Source organism: Lithobates pipiens, unplaced genomic scaffold (assembly GCF_037356315.1).
Source record: "Lithobates pipiens isolate NorthernLeopardFrog02 unplaced genomic scaffold, aLitPip1_a1.2 Scaffold_16, whole genome shotgun sequence".
NCBI lineage: Eukaryota > Metazoa > Chordata > Amphibia > Anura > Ranidae > Lithobates > Lithobates pipiens.
The window spans coordinates 435,743,513-435,768,459 of record NW_027507748.1 but is presented as its reverse complement, the minus strand read 5'-3'; the positions used below and the strand labels follow the sequence as shown (position 1 = coordinate 435,768,459).

General features: G+C 43.3%; 1 protein-coding gene across 1 annotated transcript in view; it reads right to left on the bottom strand.

The window, feature by feature from the left end:
- Positions 1-24,947, bottom strand: part of NPAS2 (neuronal PAS domain protein 2) — a 177,068-nt gene that overhangs the window by 88,913 nt on the left and 63,208 nt on the right. The window contains exons 2-3 of the mRNA XM_077482640.1: positions 8,807-8,860; positions 8,136-8,284 (exon numbers count right to left, since the gene is read on the bottom strand). Of these exons, the coding sequence (XP_077338766.1) occupies positions 8,136-8,284; positions 8,807-8,860 (203 nt within the window). The remainder of the gene's footprint in view (positions 1-8,135; positions 8,285-8,806; positions 8,861-24,947) is intronic.

Below are 24,947 nucleotides of genomic sequence, written 5' to 3'. Positions count from 1 at the left end.
TTACATGAGGAGGACTTATGCCACGTACACATGGCTGGACTCTCCGACAGACTAGGTCTGACAGAATCAGTCCGTCGGACAATTCGATCGAGTGGGGGCTAATCCGATCGTTTTTCGTTTAAAAAATCAGATGGACCTAGAAATAGAACATGTTTCAAATCTGTCCGACAGACTCAATTCCTATCGGGAAAACCATTCGTCTGTAAGCTGGTCCGACGGACCAAATATGACGCAAGTGAAATTATTGACTACTGGCTATTGAACTTCCTTTTTTAGTCCCATCTTATGTCATCACATTCAAAATTATCGGACTTTCGAACGGACTTAGTCCGTTTGTGTGTGGCCAAGTCCGTTCGTTTGGAAAGTCCATCGGAACTCCGGTGAAAGTCATTTGGGAAGACCGTCGTACCTAGTCTGCCGGAAAGTCTGGTCATGTGTACGCGGCATTAGACTTTGTGGGAAGAACTGAAATTTGGTTTGACAGCTCACACGATTGGCTGGCGAATATCTCAGGGTATTCCTTGTATTGGAAAGGCAGGGAAGGTAGATTAGGGGAAGAGGTGTGTCTATATGTAAACAATGATGTAAGAGTGGCAGAGAGACATTGTGAATGGGATAAGGGGGAGCTGAAATCAATATGGGTAGAACTTCACAGAGAAGAAGTGGGAAACTAATAGTGGGGTTAGGTTATAGGCCCCCCAACCTAAAGGAGGAGGAAGAGCTGGGCCTACTATCACAGTTGGAAACGACAGTGAGACAGGGAAACGTCATCATAATGGGGGACTTATCCCTATATTGACTGGGCAGAGGTGACAGCTCACTCATTAACCACTTAAGGACTGGAAGATTTGCCCCCTTGTGCCCTTTTTTTCCCGCAAATACAGCTTTCTTTTGGTGGTATTTGATCACCTGTGCAGTGTTTATTTATTTATTGAAAAAATTTATATATTTTTTTATTTTGCTATAATAAATATCCCCAAAAAAAAAAGAAAATAATGTCTTCATCAGTTTAGGCCAATGTGTATTCTTCATATTTTTGCTAAAAAATCGCAATAAGCATATATTGATTGGTAGGGATGGGCGAACGGTTCGGCCCGAGCATAAGTTCGGGCCAAATGTTGGTTGTTCGGATGTTCTGCAGAACACCGAACAATATGCATTGTTCGGGGCAAATTCTAAAGCCATTGGAACACCGTTAAAGTCTATGGGACATTAACATGAAAAATCAAAAGTGTTCATTTTAACGGCTTATATGCAAGTTATTGTCATAAAAAGTGTTTGGGGACCTGGGTCCTGCCCCAGGGGAAATGTATCAATGCAAAAAAAAGTTTTAAAAACGGCTCTTTTTTCGGGAGCAGTGATTTTAACAATGCTTAAAGTGAAACAATAAAAGTAAAATATTCCTTTAAATTTTGTACCTGGGGGGTGTCTATAGTATGCCTGTAAAGTGTTGCATTTTCCCAGCGTTTAGAACAGTCCCTGCACAAAATGACATTTCTAAAGGAAAAAAAGTCATTTAAAACTACGCAGCTATAATGAATTGTCAGTCCTGGCAATACAGATAAAAGTCATTGAAAAAAAACAGCATGGGATCCCCCAGTCATGTTCGTGTCCCATAGTCTTTAACGGTGTTTGTGTGTTCTGCTGAATTTTCAGTATGTGAACCAAATCGGGGGTGTTCGGCCCATCCCTATTGATTGGTTTGCGCAAAAGTTATAGCATCTACAAAATAGGGGAACCCCCAGGGAGCCAAGGTCAACAGCACTAAACAGCAGTGGAAATCTCAGGCAATGGATCCTAATCATGTGTATTGGAGGAATTTGTCCAAGAAGCGGAAGAGGTCCCAATAAAACCATCTGTACTTATGTTCCTCTGACTTATCCCATAAAAATGAGGTCAGATCTTCCATTTGCTCAACGCCCATTGGGCCACAGTCAGTGTGGACTGTCATTTCCATAGGGTTGGAATGCATGCCTGTGCAGCATTAAAGGGGTTGCAAAGGTTTGTTTTTTATTTTCTAAATAGGTTCCTTTAAGCTAGTGCATTTTTGATTCACTTACCTTTTCCTTAAATTTCCCTTCTAAATGTTTTTTTTCTTTGTTTTCTTTGTCTGAATTTCTCACTTCCTGTTCCTCCTCAGTAAGCTGTTCAGTAAGCTGTCCTGGCTGACTAAACACTGCTCGGATGATGGTGTGAAGTTTACTGAGGAGAAACAGGAAGTGAGAAATTCAGACAAAGAAAAAAAACATTTAGAAGGGAAATCGAAAGAAAAGGTAAGTGAACCAACAATGCACTAGCTTAAAGGAACCTATTTAGAAAATAAAAAAGGAAGCTTTACAACCCCTTTAAGGAGATGTGTGAGAAGGGATTTATGATAGTGTTTCCTTGATAAAGAGATAAGGTTAAGTAGGACCGCAGCTGGGTTATCTTGTAGGGAAATATCTGTGAATCTATGTATGAGCTTGAGCACCGGTTGCCAAAAAGGTTTGAGCGCAGGGCAGTCCAAAAAAATATCTAAGAGTGTACCCGCATGTAGGCCACAGCAGTCTGTTTGTTGGGGGAATAGCTTAACCAGAACTGATGGGGTTTTATACCAGCATATTACTATTTTAGAAGTGGTTTCCTGGTATTTACTACATAAAGTGGATTTCTGCATGAAAAAAAGTATGGGTTCCTTTTGGGATTCAGTGAAGGTGACTTGCAAATCTCTCTCCTATTTTGCTAAGAATTGCTAAGAATGGGGGGTCTTCAGTTGCATGAAGTTCTAGCAAAGATTTTTAAGAAGTTAATAATGACCTCTGGATCGGTCCCTCTCCCAAGCAAAGTTCCTCAAAGGAGTGCAGCATTCAAGCAAAAAGGGCCGGTTTGGGCAATGAGCCAAGAAAGTGTGATAGTTGATTAATCCTCCAGCGATCCAATGTAAGAGGAACCCATCCAGAGAGCAAGGTCTCCATAGTTATCCAACCGGAGGATCTTAAAAACTGAGAGGCCCTCAGAAGTCCCTGTGGGGCTTGTGAAAGAAAAAATACACTAAGATCTTTAAAAAAAGAAGACATGTAGTCACACAATGAAGTTGGATTAGAAGCAGTTCAATCATAAACGCTGTAAGGGATTCTTCCCTGTTAGAGTGGTAAAGATGAGAAACTCACTTCCACAGTTAGTAGTGTCAGGGTGGAGTGTAGATAGATGAAAACATTTTTTATGTGTGTTTCTCAGCAAACAGAACACAGGGATATGGAAATTGGCAGCAATGTAATCACACACACATAGAACTGGATAGACCAGTGTCCTTATTCAACCCTACCAATTATTTAACTGTGTAACCTTGTATGGAGAGATTCCCTGTCTTTCCTGCCCATCCAAGTGTGCATCACTTGATTGGAAGGCTGTGTAAACATCTTAATTCACTCTGTCAGAGCTCCTCCTCACAGCTCACAATACCCTCACAACACCGGCCACCACCCATAGTGCTGGATACAGAGTAAGGTCAGCCATACATGGAGTAAATTTCTTTCCTGCAACCACAGGTTGCAGGAAAGAAATTTGCTTAATTCCCCCATCAAAACAGACAGTGTTAATGTGAGAATCCCTCCTGCCAGGCCATCCCGGTGGGGAAGCCTTCCTGCCAGGAGAAGACAGTGATAATTGCAACTTGGTACATTCTGTCTGCCCATTAATAGTTTGAATTGCATATGGCTGGCCTAAGTATTGCAGCAGTGTTTTTTATTGTTATGAATTTATTGCGGTTGCAGTTGGGAAATCCTCTCCCTTTGCACTTTGTTGCTGCTTGACTGTCATGCCAACCTCTTGGCTTTAATACCATCTGAGCGGCTAACTCAGAATAATTATGAAGATTTGAAGTTCAAACTTTTTTGCCATCACTCCTGCCATTCAGAGTGGAGCACACAGCAGAGGCTGCGATAGCTGCTGAGAGGAGAATTCTCCACTCTTTCCTCCAATGGTAGGATTCTGGTATCTCCTCTCTCCAACAGCAGTTTAATGTGAGCGAGAAAGCAGGCCGGGCAGCGCTTGTGCTTAGACGACATAAACCTTTTTCTCAACATGGGTGCCTGCCTGAGAGTGACTGCAGATTGCCCTTCTTCCTATAGCCCCTTGCCATACCCAAAAGAGGTGAAAAAGACAAAGCTGCCTTCATTCCCAGGCAGGTGCCCTGCTGAGGATGTCTAAAGTGTAAGTACACAGAGGGTGAAGGAAGCAAGTTAGCCCCAGAGTTTCCCTCTCTCTCTTAGGGCTTGTTTGGACTTGTGGTTGGGGTGGGCACATTGCAAACACATGGTTGAGCTGCATTTTTAGCGCTCCTCCAACCCCAGCACATTAAGCAGCAAAGGCAGGGGATGGGGGTGTTCACATGCTGCAGTAAAATTGCTTTGATTTGCACCCTCATCAAAAGCGATCATTCCTGTCACATTTGACAGGCATTAAGCCCACCATTTAAGTGAATGGGGAAGCACCGCAAGTGCCTCACAAAGTGTAATGCATGTGGTTGTGTGAATTATAGGATTAAAACAAAGTCTGAGTGGGTACATTGCCTCCTTACCCCCTGTCAGATGACATTTTTACCTTCCAGTGACACCACAAATGCAGGGATGGTTTTTCCTTCCAGTGACACCATTGACGGAGATGCATTTTTTCCTTTTAGTGACACTACCAATGCATTGTTTTTTTTCCTTCCAGTGAGAACACAGAACCAGGGGCATTCTCCTTCTAGTGAAACCACCAACGCAGCAACATTTTTTTCCCTTCAGTGACTTCACTGACACATGAATATTTTTCCTTTAATGACACCACCAGCACAGTGGCATCTACTACTTCTAGTTATACTGCGGACGCATGGGCATTTTTCCTTTCAATCACACCACTGATGCAGGGGTATTTTTTCTTTACAGTGACACCACCAATACAGAAGCATTTTTTTCTTCCAGTTACACCACCAACGCAAGGGCATTTTTTCTCCTCCAGAGACAACATATGCCACAGGGAAAGGAAACATTGTTTCCTTTTAGAGTCACCGCAGATGCTGGGGCACTTCTTCTTTCAAGTGACACCACCAACAGGGGCATATTTTATCACACTGATGCCAGGGCATTTCTTTCTATATCACTATTAGCCCCACATTTTGCTGCAGGATAGAATTAAACTCCTATGTTGCATATTTTTAATTGAAGCATGCTATGTGCACTGCTCTTAACTCCACTACACCCTCCACCCAAATTATGAAGGGAGGGAGCGAAGTTTGGCAGCTTAACCTAGGGCATTGGATAACCTTGTCCCAACACTGGATCAGCTTTAAATGAACTGCATATTGCTAAACCATTAAAGTTATTGTTTTTAAAAATTATATTTAGGTAATTTTCTAACTATAACCATTCTGATTTTGTCTGTTATAAACTTAAAACACTGTTAAAGAGTTAAAAAAAAACGTAAACAACAAAATTAGGAGAAAGGTAACTATGTGAGTTTCAACCACACAGGTAACTCCACAAGATCTTATAAAGCTATACAATTCACCAATAGACCAAGAGTGCTTAGTTATTGCTGATGTCTGAGAGGCACCCTAATGAACGCTGATAATTTTAATAACAAAAAGGGAATTAGATAAATCCACATAATGCATAAGCCATAACGCAATTCTTAAATGGTAACAGTCTTGCTGAGAGTTTAAAAAATGTTGTTTCAGGCTCCATCCAATGCTGCTGCTATATCCAAAATCTTAGGCATTTGGTCATGTGATCTGCTTACCAAATGTTTACATTTTTGGTTACAAAAGAAGTACTGATTGGAACACAGACTGACTTTTTTCAGAAAAACTTTCTACCTTAAAGATATACTTTTCCTGATTAAACATGAAATTCAGTAACCAATCAGAAACCAATGAGAAATTATCACTACATTAAACTGAAATTGATTGCTTTGAGTTACTGTATCTGCACATAAAATTGTCTGCCTGCACAAGATAACAGCTATATGATTTGGCCTATGTCCCTGTCCAAACCACTATTGTCCCTTGTGAGGTAAGAGGTAGCTTCTGCTGGTACCACTCTTCTCCTCTCCATTCTTCCTTCATTCACAGGCAAGGCAAAATATTGATGTTTATGGCTGCATTGCCTGATCCTGCTGTGCCTGCATGCCTGACCACACTCTTAAAGGTATTGTAAAGTAAATTTTTTCTTTTTTTAAATAACAAACATGTTATACTTACCTCCACTGTGCAGCTCGTTTTGCACAGAGTGGCCCTGAACCTGCTCTTCTGGGGTCCCTCAGCGGCTGTCTCGGCTTCCTCCCGCAGGTACTTCTCACGTTCATGTGAGCTCCCTCGCATGGTGAGAAGCACCTGCGGGCACACTCCCGTGATACAGCCGGCGGCTATAGCCGCTCGCTGTATCACACGGCCCGTCCCCCCGGTGCTTCGCGTCAGTGGATGTGATTGACAGCAGCATGAGCCAATGTCTGCGCTGCCTTCCATCCATCCACTCCAGCCAGGCTGAGTGGTGAAGAGGACATCGGGGGCGAGCGCTGGATTTTCCAGGGGTCAGGTAAGTAAAACGGGGGGACTGGGGGTGCAGGCAGTGTCAGATGTTTTTTCACCTTAATGCATAGAATGCATTAAGGTGAAAAAACATTTACCTTTACAACCCCTTTAAGTCTAAAGGCAACTTTAGTCTTTACTGCCCACCTGTACTAGCACAAAAAGATAACTTTACCTTTTACTTTTTGTCTCTGCAATATAACGCAATATATAGGACTTATAATACATCGAGAGGATTTAAGAAGCCAAAGGTGTTAGAGAGCAAAGAGTAGGAAAAAGTGCTGTGCAGTCTGATTATCCTACTACCCACCCACAAAGCCTGTAAAATAATTTCACTTGCTAGGTATAGCCTAGGAGCCCCCCCCCCCTGTTTTTGTTTCCCTCCCTTCCAGAGCCCCAGTGTTAAATATGTGTACATACCTTAGTTCCTGAGGTCAGCCATGTGAAGTCACTGGTCCTCCTCACTTACGTATCACTTATGCAGTGATCCTGCAGTTCACTGCAGCATTCACCTGTTAACTCACCCTGGGCGGTTTCCTTGATGCCCCATACTCAGTAAGTGGTTAAATAATGCCAATGTCACTTATGCAGTGGCCTGTCACTGGATCATAGAGCACCGAGTTTGTGAATAACAGTGCTGGAGATATGGTTAATATTGCAGTTTTTTTTATTTTAACTTGACCAAAGCAATTCATTTATTTAAGCTGGATTTGGGAAACCTCCTTCTGCAAATTCTAGTTGCATCTGAGTTGCTAACTTGGAATAATTATGAAGATTGGGAGTTCAAACTTTAACAAGATTTTTCTTAAAGAATTCTTGTTCCAGTTCTGTCAGTGACTGGGAAGGCAACTGTAGAACCCATATTTTATGTAATACAGGTCTTTATTTAAGTAAATACTAACGTGCTCTGAAAAGTGACTTTATTCTGTGTTTCAGCAGCCTTTAAAAAAAAAAACAGATCTCTGGTAAAAATAAAATAGCAAAAATGTGCTTATCCCTGTGCTCCTAAAATATGGTGAGATGTACTTCATAAATAATCAAGGAGGTCAAAATAATTTAACCAAGAAATAAAAGTATATATATATATGGCATGCCAGTCTTGATCCGTAGGGTTGAATATTAAGTTGGCCCACCCCTTGCAGCTACAAAAGCTTCAACTCTTCCGGGAAGGCTGTCCACAAGTTTTAGGAGTGTGTCTATGGGTATGTGCATAAAGAAATGGATGAGCGAGTTTGGGGTGGATGAAATTGACTGGCCTGAACAGAGTTCTTACCTTAACCTGATTAAACACCTTTGGGATGAATTAGTATGGAGACTGTGAGCCAAGCCTTCTCTCCATCATCAGTGCCTGACCTCACAAATGCGCTTCTGGAAGAATGGTCAAAAATTCCCATAGACACACTCCTAAACCTTGTGGACAGCCTTCCTGGAAGAGTTGAAGCTGTTATAGCTGCAAAGAGTGGGCCAACTCAATATTGAACCCTACAGACTAAGACTGAGATGGCATTTAAGTCTGTGTGCATGTAAAGGCAGGCGTCCCAATATTTTTGGTAATATAGTGTATAAATTACCATCAACAGTCATTTACCATTGTGCTTTTGTAGGAAGCCAATAACTTTTTCCAGCACGGTGGTTTTGTCCATCTTGTGGGTATTTCCAGGCAGCATGGTGCTAAGTTCTTTGATAAGAACATTGAACTGGTCACGTCTCTTTTTTTCTGATCTGTTACGTGAAGCCCTAAAGTTTGTAAAAAGAAAAGGCAATCACAATTTAACATAACTGGCCTGATTTGAGAAAAGGACTATCCGTGTTGCCGACTGTAATAAATTAATATGAAAATTCTTAGTTATATTTTCAAAAGTACAGCAGACAAAACCAGATTGTAATTGGTTATGAATAGCAACACTTCTTTCAAACCCATTTAATAAATACTCAGAGATAATGACCATAAATTATCACATATAACAAAATGTTAGATCATAGGAACCCCCTATCCAACAATACAAAGTCTGGTCCATATAATAGATAACTGAAGACTCAACACTGCAGTATGGATAGGAAGTATCTGCCTATGTTCTGACTTTTAGTAAATTGGTATTTTCTTAGGACATTTGATGAGTTCCTGGGAAACTCTGCATGGTCAGAATGAAAAATATGAACTGTACTGGCACGTTAACAAAGCCTTTGAATGAATGCCTATTTTGTATTACACTTGCTAATGACAGGTTTGCTTTGACACTATAAATATGTCGACCTTACCTCTTTGCCCTATCCTTCTCATCTTCATCCATTAGCTTCTCTATGGAGCTATTCCTGTGAAAAGAGAAAAAAGTTGAAGCTAACATGGAAAACACACGCAGACTTTGATTTTTGTGTGATTCGTGAGTCATTGCTATTTTTCTGGAACTAAATTCCCTGGCAAACCATCAAATGTTTCATATTAAACCTTGGGCACCCAATTTAATAGGAAAGCAGCTATGGAAATTACTGCTAAAATCAACAATGAAGGCTGTTCCTATTTTCTCTCTATTTTATCTTTCAACAAAAAAGTATGTGAATTGCAAATTTGTGATGACAATTTTTCCAAAAAGCAAAAAGCAAAATTATACCACTCTCCTTTTATGTTATGTATGATTTTTCCTTTAACCACATCAATGCTGAGCACTTTTCGCCCCCGTCCTTCCCAGACCAATTTTCAGCTTTCAGCGCTCTTGCATTTTCAATGACAATTGCGTGGTCATGCAACGCTGTACCCAAATTAAATTTTTATAATTTTTTTTCACACAAATAGAGCTTTCTTTTGGTGGTATTTATTCATGACTGCATTTTTTATTTTTTGCATTATAAGCAAAAAAGAGCAGACATGTGGAAAAAAAACAACATTCTCTTATTTCTATTTTAAAAGAAATACAAAAAAATCAAATTTTGTCATAAATTTAAGCCAAAATGTATTCTGCTACATGTTTTTGGTAAAACAAATTCCTTTAAGTGTATAATAAAAGTTTATGTGACCTAGGACATATGTACACTAATGATCATGTACAGATGTGCGCAGGTGATCACAGACATATGTGTGCTGGTGTTGTTCTGTTTCTATACCACAGGTAGCTGCAGCAGTTACAGTCGGTGTATTGTGCCACCTGCACAGTATACACCTGAAACTACCCCCAATTGCTGGTGTTGTTCTGTTTCTATACCACAGGCACCTGCATCAGTTATAGTGGGTGTATTGTGCCTCCTGCACCGTATACACCTGAAGCTACCCCCAATTGCTAGTGTTCTGTTCCTATACCACAGGCAGCTGCAGCAGTTATAGTTGGTGTATTGTGCCTTCTGCACAGTATACACCTGAAGCTATCCCCAATTGCTGGTGGTGTTCTGTTTCTATACCACAGGCATCTGCAGCAGTTACAGTGGGTGTATTGGGCCTCCTGCACCGTATACACCTGAAGCTACCCCCAATTGCTGGTGTTGTTCTGTTCCTATACCACAGTCAGCTGCAGCAGTTACAGTGGGTGTATTGGGCCTCCTGCACAGTATACACCTGAGGATACCCCCAATTGCTGGTGTTCTCATCTCCATGCAGGCCATTAGTATGTCTGGAAGGCCAACAAGGAGAGGCAGACAGTCACAAGCCAATAAAAGAGGGCAAGCAGGCTCTGTGTGTAGAGACAGTGCTGGTCATGGACGCGGTGTATCGTCATCAGCATTTGACCATGGGACACGCTTGTCCTTATTTTCGGCAGCTGGATGTGTTGAGCCGCAACATCCCGAAGGCTTGGTAGAGTGGATGACCAAGCCCTCCTCATCCTCCTCATCCTCTCTCAACCAGGCTCAGGGTATTGGCAAAGCAGTTGCCAACGCGTCCTCTTCCCTCGTCTCAATGTCATCAGTCACTCCTCCCCTAGACCCACCATGTCCTCCTGAGGAGTCCCCCGAACTGTTTGAGCACAGTGTTGGGTACATGCTCCAGGAGGATGCCCAGTGTTTTGAAGGCTCTGATGATGATACCCAGCTAGAGGAAGGCAGTAGCGTGAGCCCAGAGAGAGGGGATGCTCAAGAAGGACAGCAATCTGGCAGTCATGTTCCACCAGCTGCAGCATACTGCCAAGTTTGCTCCAGTGATGAAGAGGGAGGGGAGGATGAGGTCACTGACTCCACGTGGGTGCCTGATAGGAGAGAGGAGGAGGAGGAGGCACATCTCCAACGAGGCAGGATGCCCATCCGGGGGCCAGCTTAAGGGCAGCACACTGACTGAATCACACTGCAGAGCTCTGCCTCTGCACGCTATTCCAAAAGTTCTTTGGTGTGGGTCTTTTTTGAGACAAGTGCATCAGATCGCACTGCTGCTATTTGCAACATATGTCTCAAGCGTATCTCGCATGGTCAAAACATCAGTCGCTTGGGCACCACATGATTGACCAGACATATGTTGACCTGCCATGCAGCTTGTTAACAAACGTACCTTAAAGACCCACACCAAAGAACAAAGCGGGCCTCTCCTTGCTCCTCATCAGCTGGGATCTCCAACCCCACTATACCTTCAGTCCTCTCTGAAACCTGCACTGAGAGTAATGAAGGTGTAGAATTAGGTGTGTCACAGCCAAGTATTTGCGGGCACTCTGCTAGCAGTACACCGACGTCCAATTGTACCAGGCAAATTTCCCTGCCTCAGCTGCTGGACTGTTGAAAGAAGTTCACTCCCAGCCATCCACATGCCCAGCGGATGAATGGTAGCTTGGCTAAATTGCTAGCACTTCAACTGCTGCCTTTTCAGTTGGTAGACTCCACCCCCTTCCATGAGTTTGTGCAATGTGCGGTTCCCCAGTGGCAGGTTCCCAAATGCCACTTATTCTCACGGAAAGGCAATGTGGAAGGCACTGTCTACTGGCATGTGGAAGGCAATGTCCATGCCTCGCTGGACAGGGCGGTCCTGCAACTATCATATCTGAATAATCAAAAAATATATAATTATTCCATCCCGTGTATCTAGACAACATTTAACATTTTGCTGCATTTCTTCCCTTTATTTTTTCTTTAGCCCTTATTCTGGGGCCCTGGCTTGCTCCTGCCCTTTTATCCTTTGAAAATAACATCAACAAATAAGATTTGGTATACTGTTTGCAGTATCTTCTTTATTTTTTGCTGACAAGTACTTCTAACAGTTTTACTTAATCAGTGACGTAATGGCATTGTCTTGGAGACCATTAGTCCAAGTCAGATAGCCTATTTTCATAATACTACAGAGATGTAGAATTGTATCTGAATCTAGATGATTCTTAAGCCATGCACTGCGCTTTAAACTGAAATGACTGGAATTGTAATCGCTCTTTGTAATATAGAGTATATATACTATATATATATTTATATTAGGGCTGCAACTAACGATTATTTTCATAAGCGATTAGTTGGCCGATTATTGTTTCGATTAATCGGTTAATAAACTTAAAAAAGAAAAGTGGGTCGAATTGACATTCATTTTCAACCACAGTGATGGGAAAATTTGGAAATAATAGAAAACTTCTTGGTCAAAGGAATTTTCAGACAGTGCATGTGGTTTTTGTTCATAAATGAAGTGAAAATTTCAAAAAAAATTCTTTCATTCAGCGAATGTACAAAGATTTTTCATCTGAATATTCTCACCTGAAAATTGATCCGTGATGCCAGCATAAGGCTTGTTACACACCTATGCAGTTTTTGCTTTTGATCTGTTTCTGCAGTGCTTTTTGCTGTACGTTTTGATTTTTGTGCACGTGATTTTACTGCAATTTGCGTTTTTTGCATTTTTTTTTGGGGCAGATTAAAAAAACATAAATTGCTGCAAAAACGCATTACATTCTTTTCTGCAGCTTCTCCATTGAAGTATATTGAACCAAAAAAGCTCCATTTTGCGTTAATAGCCCCTGACCCTTTCCAAATATGCAGCGGCTGAAAAAAAGCACAGATATGAACGTGTCTCATAGGAAACCATGTGAATGAACTGTAGTGCGTTTCTGCAAAAAGAACCAATAAACATATAGATGTGAACCAGGTCTAAGACATTTAGTAACATAATGGGGTTAACAAAACTAAAATGAGCCCTTTATAGTACAAAAAAGCAAATAATCACTACTGGAAGGGATTCATTTTTTTCCTCTAGAACAGTGAAAGTAATATTTACAGAAGTGATTATATTTTTGTACTATAAAGGGCTCATTTTTGTTTTTTTTAACCCCATTATGTTCCTGGTCGATTACTCGATTATGAAAATAGTAATCGATTAATTTCATAATCGATTAGTTGTCGATTAATGGATTAGTTGTTTCAGCCCTAATATATATATATATATATATATATATATATATATATATACACACACACACAACATCTCACAAAAGAGAGTACACCCCCCACATTCTTGTAAATATTTTATTATATCTTTTCATGTGACAACACTGAAGAAATTATACTTTGCTACAATGTAAAATAATGAGTGTACACCTTGTATAACAGTGTACCTTTGCTGTCCCCTCAAAATAACTCAACACACTGCCATTAAAGTCTAAACCGCTGGCAAGAAAAGTGAGTACACCCCTAAGTGAAAATGTACTCACTTTTGTGAGATACTGTATGTATAATGTGCATAGAGCAGTGCACATGACCACAACTAGCATGCATTGCTCATTCCAAAGAAAATAAATAAGGGGAAAAGGAGAAGTTCAGTGGAAATGTTATAAGGAGGCAAAAAATGCAGTAAGAAATAATTTCATGAAAAATATATTACGGGGTCATTAAGTAGTGGATATGTTTGGATTATTTTTGGAGTATAAGGATATACAGTAGTTTAGACTCCTTTCACAGTGAGGCACTTTACAGGCACTACATCGCTAAAAATAGCACCTGTAAAGAGCCTCTCCTGTCTCTCCAGTGTGAAAACCTGAGTGCTTTCACACTGGAGCGGTGCGCTTGCAGGACGGTAAAAAAAGTGCTGCAAGCCGCATCTTTGCAGCGCTGTAGGAGCAGTGTACACACTGCTCCTAAAGCACCCCTTCCCATCGGCTTTGACCCTTTAGTTGGCGCTAAAACAAAGCTTTATCTGTGACGCCTGCCCATCCCAGTGTGAAAGGGCTCTCTGTGTCACTTTAACCACTTTCCGCCTGCCCACCGTCAAATGATGGCCTCCCAGAACGACCACTCCCACATGCCCCCACGTGCCGCGTTGCTAGGATACGGCACAACCCCGATCTGTGTAAAGGCTCTTTAACCATGTGATCGGTTGTGTCCAATCACAGCCGGTCACATGTAAACACAGAAATGGCAGTAATCGTCGCTGCCTTGCCTCACACTGACCGAGTGTGAGGAGAGGAGAGCCGATCAGCAGCATCACCTCACAGGGGACAGCTAGGTATGTAATTTGAGCACTGATCATCAGTGCCCTGATTACAATAAAAGTGACCACTAGTGCCAGCAATGATTGCCCACCACTGCAAACAATCAGTGCCAACCAGTGCCCACAATTGCCACCAATCTGTGCCAGGAATCAGTGCCCACAAGTGCCAGCAATCAGTGGCCATTAGTGATGGCAGTCAGTGCTGACTATCAGTTCTGGCCATCAATCCTCATCACTGCTGCCCATCAATGCCGTCTATTCGTGCCCACCAGTGCTACCTATCTGTGCCCACCAGTGCCACCTATCTGTGCCTAGTGCCCACCAGTGTCACCCATCAGTGCTCATTAGTGCCACATATCAGTGCCACCTATCAGTGTCCTTAAGTGTGGCATATTCATGCCTCCTCATCAGTGCAACCTAATCAGTGCCCATAAGTGCCACCTCATCAGTGCCCATAAGTGCCACCTCATCCGTTCCCATCAGTGCAGCCTATCAGTGCCCATCAGTGCCACTTCATCAGCGCCCATCAGTGAAGGAGAAAAATTACTTATTTACAAAATTTACTGACAGAAACTAAGAAAAACTTTTTTTTCTATTTTTTTGGTCTTTTCTTTTTTAGGATAAAATAAACAACCCAGGAGAGATTAAATACCACTTAAAGAAAGCTCTATTTGTGTGAAGAAAATGATAACAATTTCACATGGTTATAGTGTAGCATGACCTCACAATTGTCATTCAAAATGTGACAGCGCTGAAAGCTGAAAAATGGCCTGGGCAGGAAGGGGGTGTAAGTGCCCTGTATTGAGATGGTTAATTGGTGTAGGTGTAAGGAACTCTGCACCAATCAAGGGCAATGCAACAATATGTGGGCCCTATTACATTATACAAATCAACCCAGTAGCTGTAGCAAGTTTGATCAGGACAGTGCAATTTGTGGAAAGTAAAGGCACAATCTGTATATCATTTTCAGTATTTTGAGATATGAAATCATCATTATGTTTGATATGGAAAGACAGGATAGATTTAGTCACTTTTTGAGATAATAGACAATATTAAATATATTTGTCCCTCCGGGACAATATTAAATATATTTGTCCCTCTGGGACATAGTTGCAGACCTTCCCACCAAGCAAGATCTCCAGGCTATGGCTGCTTCCATAGTGAATGCCCTTACAAGGGAGCTGCATTACTTTCACCAGCAAGTGGACACAGTGGAGTAGTGGGTGACTGATTTGGAATCCTCCACCACCACTGCGGATGCTCTAGACCCTAGAAGTGGAACATCAGACTTTCCGCCACCATCTTGTGGAAGTTCACCTGAGGCTGGATGATGGGGAAAACCTGAGTAGGCGCTACAATCTGTGACTTTGTGGGATCCTGGAGGCCACCATGGGCCCAGATCTGCAACAGTGACAGCTATCCTGAACCAGGTCCTGGGCAAACCTCCTATCTCTGAGCTGGACAGGGCGCACCGCATGCCAGGTCCTAGGGAACATCCCTTACCCCCACAAGGCCATCCTCCTTCACATTTGCCACGGGACGTCCTTTGCAGGGTCCACTTTTCACCATTTAAGGAGGAGATCCTACGTCTGGCATGATCAAAGGGCCCTATTGACGGAGCTCTTATCTGAATTTACCCAGATGTCTCTAGGCACACATGGGCCAGTTGGGGTCTCATGCGACTTCTCCCTGAGGTGATACGTGAAGCAGAAGCCACTTACCATTGGGGCCACCCTTTCCATTTAATTGTAAGGAAACAGGGATCTTAATTCTACCCTTTCTCCCCAGACCAGCTTTCTGACCTGTTTAGCTTTCTCAGCAAGCCCGCTGTCAGCATTTTTCAACTGGTATGACTATGTACTAGGTTCCACCCAACTTCATCCGAAGCCTGACTTTTCTTCACAATGTGGTGGCGGGTAAGACAGTGTGGAATATGACTTTATGGATCTCTCTGTGACACCACAGCATGGTCTTGGACCCCAATGAACCGGGTCTCTTTTTTCTTTTCCCTTTGTTTTACACTGACCCTCAGGGTCTTCCAGGTTGGCGCATTGCTGCCCCAAAGATGGATAATTGTGGGGTTTCCCCTGAGGGCTGTTTGGTAGGGGATGGAGGTCTCCTGGGATGTCTCCATTGAGTTTGCCCACCAGGCTCAAAGTTTTTTGCTCTGTTTTGCCGTCTGTGGATCTCTCCCTTGCCTAGCATCTATTTTGGCTTACGGGCGGGAGGACCGGTCTGCAGACGGCAGAGGTCAATGGACAGGCCACAACTCCCGATTTCTCTACAAATCCTAGGCCAGAATTGACTCTGGGGGAGGATGAAGTGGAATTTAGGTATGGATTGAAATATTATAAGACATAGCTGTTAAAGAAGTTGTAGATATATAACGAAATGTAATGTGAAATCTATGGAAAGAAAAGATGAAAAAGAATTGACTCTGAATGTGATGGTCCTACACGGCGCTACAGGGGGGGACACCTACACCTTGTTCATCCATTGCATGTCCAGCTTCCCTCCCTACCCTGTCAGTTCCTAGAATATGAAAGGCTGCCATCAGAGACCGGGGCCTTGTGCACCAGAGCTAAACACTTAGACTTTGCCCATAGAGCACATCTGTGTCACTGTCAGAGACTCCCTGCCCATTTCTGTCCCCAGCAGAGCTCCCTCCAAACACTTATGTCCCCTATCAGAGCCTTGTGCACCAGAGCTAAACACTTAGACTTTGCCCATAGAGCACATCTGTGTCACTGTCAGAGACTCCCTCCCACATTTGTGCCCCCATCAGAGACCCCCTGAACAATTGTGTCCCCATCATAATCCCCCCTGAATATGTGCCCCCATCAGTGCCCCCCCAAACTTGTGCCCCCATCAGAATCCCCCTGAACAATTGTGTTCCCACCTGAATATGTGTCCACATCAGAGCCCTCCCCCTTCACACTTGTGTCCTCCATTACAGCCTCCTCCCTCCACACTTTTTCCCCCCTTCAGGTTCCCCTCCTTCTCTTGCGTCCCCACCAGAGCACATTTCTTTCTCCATCAGTCTCCCTGTACCATCCTATATTTCCCCTGTAGGTCTGTGGTACTCCTCTGCACTTCCCGGCTCCCGCCCGGCTGTTGAGCAGGCACACTGTATGTGACACGGCAGCGTTAAGGGCACTGAATTTAACTGCGGGCAGGAGGCAGGAGGTGCAGCCAGTCTGCACTGAATAAATCTGAACTTTCTCAGGTTTCTTGAGTAGCGGGACTTGTGCTGCACAGCCCCCACTGCCCCTGTCCCTGCAGTGAGTCTCTAGCTGCGGGCCAGAAAAAAAACGTCCTAGTGGGCCGGATGTGGCCCACGGGCAGTACTTTGGAGACCCCTCGTGTAGACTAGGACTTTCCATATAGTATATACCTATATCTGTCAGGACCCTCTGTTCAGGTGTGTCAGGGCATGGTTAAATCGTACACCACCACAGCATGGTCTCAGTTACTGGATCTTTATTGATGTCTCTGTATCTGTTTTAATTACACTGACTCGTCCATTTGTTTTTTTTATTATGTGTCTCATGGTCCTCAACCTGTGCATCTCCAAAGGTGTTGTTTTTCTATTGCATTTCGCTGCCAACTCTGGGCATTTTCTAACACCCCATCCATCCCCATTTAGGGAAGATTCCTGCTTAGGCACCATCTGTGCTGAGTCAGGGTCCTTGGTTTAATTGCACTCTAGATAGATTACTCCTCTCCCCCTTTCTTCACTTACTCTTTCCACCTCCTCTTTTATCTTTTTTTGTCTTTTCTCCTTGCTGGGCTATCTGCCTCTCGCCTAGGGGGGACTACCCAGCCAGGATCCTACCTTGCACCTCACTGTGGAGGGCACTATGGGTCTCCTTAAGGTCACATCCCTTAATGTGCGTGGTCTTAACACACCGGAAAAACATGTATGACCCAAGTCGCCTTTTTACAGGAAACGCATTTTTGAGGTGATCGTATTCCCTAAACTGACCAATGGGGCTTCCCAATGGTGTACCACAGTGTCCCTCCTATCTCCAAATCTAAGGGGGTTAGCATCCTGATGGCCAAATTGTTTCCCTGGATTTTTGAGGCACAGTGGACGGATGATCTGGGCCGCTTTCTCCTCCTGAAGGGGAGGGTGTCTGCCGCGCAGGTCACTTTTTCCAACGTTTATTTTCCAAATGTCAACCACCCTCAATTTTAATGGAAGTTCCTTCCTTAGCTCATGAAGTTTTCAGAGGGACTTCTCGTCTTAGGGTGAGACCTCAACTTTGCTCTGGATCCTCTATTGGATGTCTCATGCAGTTCTTCCCACCTCCCTTATTCCCGCCTTGAGCGTCTGAAGGCAGATCTGCATACCCTGCATCTGGTTGACCCCTGGCGGATACTACATCCACAGGACTGTGATTACTTCTTTTTCTCCCCAGTCCATCACACCTACTCGCAGTTAGATTATCTTATGATAATGCATAAAGACATATTCAGAGTAGTATCATGCACCATTGATGTTATTTCTATCTCAGACCATGCCCCAATCCATCTGACACTTCAACTGGGTCTGGTAACTCAGGCTCCACCATCCTGGAGACTAAATGAGGCCTTGCTACAATCAAAGGAGATCTGTTCTCAGCTCCTGGCCACCCTGTGAGACTACTTTGCCATCAATGAAGCATTGGTCATCAATCCCTTGGTTGTCTGGGAGGCCCATAAGGCAGTGGTCCAGAGGGTGCGCTTATCAGAATAGGGGCCTGTCTTAAAAGAGAGAGGTCCCACCGCATGGAGGAACTTCTTACTCAGCTCCATAGCTTGGAGTGCTCCCATAAGGCTAGCTTTGCACATGCTACATATCAAGATCTTCTAAAAGTTTGTGCGGATTTCCGCTTGCTCCTATTCCACAAAATAAAACAAAAACTAGCATGGGTGCATCGTACAATGTATGAATTTTCAAACAAGCCAGGTTTGCTGCTAGCTCAGGCGCTGCGTGGTCTGCGCATGAACACCTACATCTCCCATATCATCGACTCCTCTGGACAGCTCACCACTTCTTCCGATATGGCAAGGAAGTTCAAATCCTTCTATGAAAGCCTCTATAACTTAGATTGTTCCCTCCCCTCAGACTCCTTCTCTGCTGGCACTACCACTCCACAGTCCTATCTTGCCTCCTTGGGCATGCCATCTCTCCCTACTAGTGTCTGGGAGGAACTGGAGGAACCTATCACAGTTGGGGAGTTGGGGGTGGCCCTGACAAACTCAAAGCCAAAGCTATTATAAGGTCTTCTGCCTTTAATTCCATCACTGACGGGGAATCCTTCCCGCTTGACAAGCTGAGAGCTTATATCTCCTTTATTCCAGAGGAGGGGAAGGACCCACTGCGATGCGGGAACTATCATCCGATAGAACTCCTAAACACTAATTTGAAACTGTTTGCCAAAATTTTGGCCAATAGGTTTCTCCCTCATATCCCAAGTCTCGTTCACAGGGACCAGATGGGCTTTCTGACAACACAATTCAGGTGGTGAACTTGATCCAAGCAGCCAGATCATCGAAACGGCCTCTTCTCTTGCTGTCTATCTAGGGACGCAGAGAAAGCCTTCGACCGATTAACTGGACCTTCATGTGAGCCACTCTGGAACACATTGGTCTCAGCTCCTCAAGGTTGAGTTGGATACTGTCTCTTTATTCCAATCCCACAGCTGCAATCAAGGTCAATGAGATAAGATCCACCTTTTTCCATATATACAATGGCATGCGGCAGGGGTGCCCCTTATCCCCCCTAACATTTATACTCACCCTAGAGCCTTTCCTTTGCTCAGTTAGGGTGGATGAAGGCATAGCTGGTAATCAAAAAGCCTTGTGAAAGCACAAAGTGGCCGCATTCGCGGATGACCTGATCTTTTTCCTAACGGAACTGCTTACCTCCCTCCCAAAATTATTACAGTTTTTGCCAGAATATGGGGCTCTTTCTTTTTTCCAAATCAATGTATCCATATCTTCCATCCTTAACATCACCGGGGATGGGGGCATGGCTAACTCATTATGCTTGGCATTCCCACTCCGTTGTGTGACTGACTCTATTCATTATTTGGGAGTTGACATCACCTCTGACCCTTCAAATCTGTATTTGGCAAGTTTCACTGCTTATCTGCCTTAAAGCAGAGCTCCTCCACTGGCATTCACTCACACTGATGTGGTCTGGCCGCTGCAATGCCCTCAGGATGACCATGCTGCCCAGTGTGTTGCATTTACTGCAAGCGCTTCCTATTCACCCTCCTTCTGTGTTCGTTAAGCGTGTGAACAATATATTTAGAGACTTTGGCCTCACCGTCAGCCTTGCATTAGGTTGCAACTTCTTCATCTTGCTAAACACAGGGGAGGGGAGGGGTGGGTCTCCCAGATGTGAAAGCCTACTACAGAGCGGCACATTTCACTTGGCTGGTGGATTGGCACACAGAGGTGAAACATTGAGTGGCCATGGAGGTTGAAGACTCCAGTGCCACAGCTAAGAGCTGGCCATGGATTACTTCACTTTTACTAAAGGCCCTCACTGACCATCCTACCCTGGGAAGCACACTGCTGGTAGCCGGGGACGACTTCCGACACTCCTCAGTGGCACCACTACCCTCCCCTATGGTGCCGATACTAGGCAACCCAGAATTTCCACCTGGCCTCTAGGACCCCCAGTTCCGGTGTTTGGTTGGGAGCAGATGGCTCCATCTCTGTGGCTTTGTGAGTCCTGATGGCCGACTATCCCCCTTTTTTGGCGTGGCTGCTGCAGACTTTCCGTTGGATCTCTGGAGTGGTCTCCAGCTCCATAACTTTCTTCAGACATGTCTCACCAGCTTATGGAGCTGGAACAAATTTGTGGTCAGGAGGAACCGATCCGACACAGTCTTTCAATGATCTCTGCTTCTTTGACTCGTCTGATGGAAGAGTTTGTTCCACTCTTCCTTTTCCAAATGGGAGGCAGACCTAGGCATCCAATTCAATGACTCTCGGAAGGAGAAGATCCTCCGTTTTGCCCAAAAGTCTTCCATAGCCACTAGAGCCCAGGAAATCTGTTACAAGATCTTGACCAGATGGTACATAGTGCCTACAGTTTTACACTGGTTTTTCCCTCAGGTGTCCAGCTTATGTTGGCGATGTGACAATGCTGAGGGAACGATGCTACACATCTTCTGGAATTGTCCCAAGCTTGAGTCCTTTTGGCGCGAGGTGATCTGCATGATCAAACACCTGACAAATGTTAATCTAGAGGGGAACTTATACATATACTTGCTTACATCACACTCCCCTCATGGTCCCATTCCAGGGCTAAGCGGGCCATCAGGTTGCAATGTCTCCCAATATATTGTAAATGCTTCATTTTATTTTACATTCTATTTTACATTATTTTTGTATGTTGACTTGTTCTCAATGTCTTGGGTCTCCCTTGAGTTCCTGTTTGTCTCCTGAGCTTTGCACATGGATGATTACCTCCAAAACCATAATGTTTTCTCATGACCACCCATAAGGTGCAGAGCTGGGCTTGTTGCTATATAACTTTGACTATGTGCCCCCCCCCCCCCCCTTTGTTACTTGATTATGTCATCTGTGCATACCTGGACTGTTTAATGCAAATTTCTAAATTTAAATTTAAATATTAAAATTATTACAAAAATAATTACCATCATTGTGAGTATAGACAAACTTTCTCTGCAGAGATATTCTAAATGAGAGATTACCACTGTGGGAGGCTTATTTATGTCAGCTGTCAGTGGGCTATAAGACAATGATAGTAATATACGGACAGCTGTTGGGAAGGAATTTGACTAGAGATAGAGGTGAGAGTGGAAACACTCCAAATTTATGTGCTGTAAGACAGCTGTCATTTTAGTATATAATACAAAGTTATGGTATATACTGTATTTGTTTTCTTTTTATATATTTTTTTCTTCAATAAATAATGTGTTTTTAATATATTTTCATTGGTGGTGTGTGTGAGTGCATATTGCTATATAATTTCTATATAAGCCTCGATGTTCTTGGATCATTATTTATTGAAAAATGCATTTCACCATTATAGTGTAGAACACAATGTAACAGTTAAAGGTGTGGTGACAATTATTTATTTATTTGTTTATTTTTTTCTAAGGTGAGTCAAATACTGGTTTTGAGTTTGCATTTTTCATTCAGTTTGGCATTCAGTATCAACAGTAAAAATATTCTAAATAAATATTGGGATATTAAGAAAGGATGGGCCACTAGAGAATATATAGCACTGTTTAACATCCACAAAGAACATTGATTACAGTGGGTCAACTTAAAGTTTTCAAAAGGTGTGAACATGTTATGGGTTGTAAAATAGGGCACCATTCTAAATGGGTATCTAACATGTTTTGAAAAGAAGACAGCAGAATAAAAATGAGCATGTGCCGAGGAAAAGACCTTGCCAATACTAAGCATGGCCATGCTCGTTTGCACAGAAAAACCTGTGCATTAGTGCAGGTGTGTGCACTGGAGCACATTCAGGCACACCTGCTGCTCGGGCTGGCGCTACACGCCCTATATAAGGGCAGCAGCTGCAATGAGCATTTCCTGGATGATCTTCAGCTACCAGTACTCCTTTCTCCTGTGTATCCTGTATACCTTTGACCTCCTATTACTGACCCCGCTTGTCTCTGGACCCTCCTGCTGCTTGATTCCTGGTTTAACCATGGCCTGCTCTAAGGACTCTGCCTCTTCTGACCAAATGTGTATGACCCGGGCCTGTCGTGACTATTCGTCACCACACATCAGCTGGCTGGCTGGCTTGAGGCGCGGCTGGTTTGAATATACTGAATACTGTTTTGTTTGGATGTCAGTGCCCACGATTTTTTTAATAAATACCTTTTAAGTCGAGTACTGCACCATGAAGCCTCTTCTTTCCATTTTATAATATATCCCATGGATGGAGTATATCTTGTGAAAGGCTCAGTGAGGAATATCATAGCAGCGGAGAGCCGCTATAGGAGGAAGGATCCCACTATCGGAAGAGCCTGTGGCTACACTGTCTTTGGTCAGGTAATCCCTCCTGTGTGTGCCTGTCTGATCTCTATAATTTGAGATTAATCAAATCTGGTAAGCAGCGCTGTTTTGCCTTGCTTTTTTGATGAACAGAGAAATCATTTGTTTCTCCTGAAAAGTCCGTCCTTGTTCGCATAGACTAAAGCACTTTATGGACTATAATGCATAATATTGTTTTCACTTAATCACATCACATGTTTGCATTTATACATGCAGAGTTTTTTTTGTTTGGTTGCGCATTTTTATTTGTTATATATACTTAGCAACTGAATATTCAATATATATTTTTTATATAAAAATTCATATAATTTTTTAGAGGTAAGCACAGATATTCTGCCATACATACGAGACTACTCTTCTGCCTGCTCCCTTAGATTCTGGTGAATGACTTTGGCTATTGTTCCCGACCATGCTCGACCCACTCTCTGGTTTGCATCTATGACCTTGACTTCCATCCTGCCTATGCTTCCTCCATGTGGTCCTGCCAGTCTGATCACACCATAACCTTGGGTTCCATCTTGCTTGAGACCACTGCCTTGGTCCTGCTGCAACTCCAAGAGCAACAGAGCTCCAGGCATTAGTCCTGACACACAAACTGACAAATGAACAAATAAAGTGTGTCCCATGTATTATTCTGCCATTCTTCCAAAAAAAGAGGAAAATGTGAAGAAGGAAGAAAAGAGAAGGCTGTTTAACATAAAATAGAAAGGGAAGGAGCAACAAAAAGAGGGAGGAGTCATTTTTAGAGGTGGACTGACTTAAAATTTCTACATAGATATATAATTTAAGCTGCCCATATGGATTGTAAGTTCTCTATTCTATAATTATCATGTGCCACAAATTGTGTTACTGGTAAATGTAATTAAGGGCTTCAACCCAATCCACCAAGATGGGGACTGCTTGAGATTTCTAATGCTTTGAATTTTCCTGTTTAGCTGGTATGAGAAATAAACCTTAGGGCTGATGTTTCTGCAGACTTTAGAAGGCCTACAAAGTAAATCTATCTGTGGAGTGATAAGAGTTTTGGTGAGGTGGCATTAAGCAAAGTCAACAGGCATCTGAGGTGTAAAGAAAATATAATGGAGTTTTGGGGACTAATAATTCCACCTGGTGAGTATTTTATTATTGCAGTTTTATTCTTCACAGGATGTGGATAAGTGTGAATGCTTTTTTGCAAGTGTGAGGTATTCCTTTTCCCATTAAAATGTTCAACCCGAAAATGGAACTTACACTTGGCATGTCATTTTTTTGTGGGGGGAGCGGATACCCTCTTTTGAGAGGCGTCTAGCTCTCACTTCCTCCCGGGGCTCCACAGCCACCGAAGGAAGTTCACTTCTCCCCCCTCCCTCCCTGCAATCTTCTGCGACACGTCACAGGTCCCAGAAGATTGCCCGGCCATTTACAGCGCGCACAGTGGCTCACGCATGTGCAGTGCGTGCCTGGCGGTGAAACCACATCCGGGCGCCCACAGAAAGAATGCCGTCACAGTGGAAGGGGGGGGGGAGAGGAGAGGCCTGCATCGCTGGATCATGGGACAGGTGAGTGTCCAATTATTAAAAGTCAGCAGCTACACTCTTTGTAGCTGCTGACTTTAAAAAAAATAAAAAAATCGGCGGAACTCCACTTTAAGGTTGAAATAAAGTCAAAGTGTGTTCCTTGTAAATCAGGAGTAATTGATATAATAAGGAGATTGTGTATTATAGGGGTTGGGACTCCCCCACTTAGTAAAGAAGCTGTCTATGTAAAAACCAGGCACTGCTCTTACTAGAGCATAAAGGATTGAAGCTTCTCCAAAGTTACTATGAAATTTGAGATAAGAATGTGTTTTAGTTGAAACTCTGTCCCAACTGATGATTCTGGGAGCATGGAGGCCATAAGGAAATTGAGGGTTATCTAGAAGAGGGGTTAGGTGTAGATACTGACAGAATGGATTCATGTGTATTTAAAATATCAGACCAAAAAGGGGCTTTGGGGTGGCGGGAAGAGGTCAAAAAT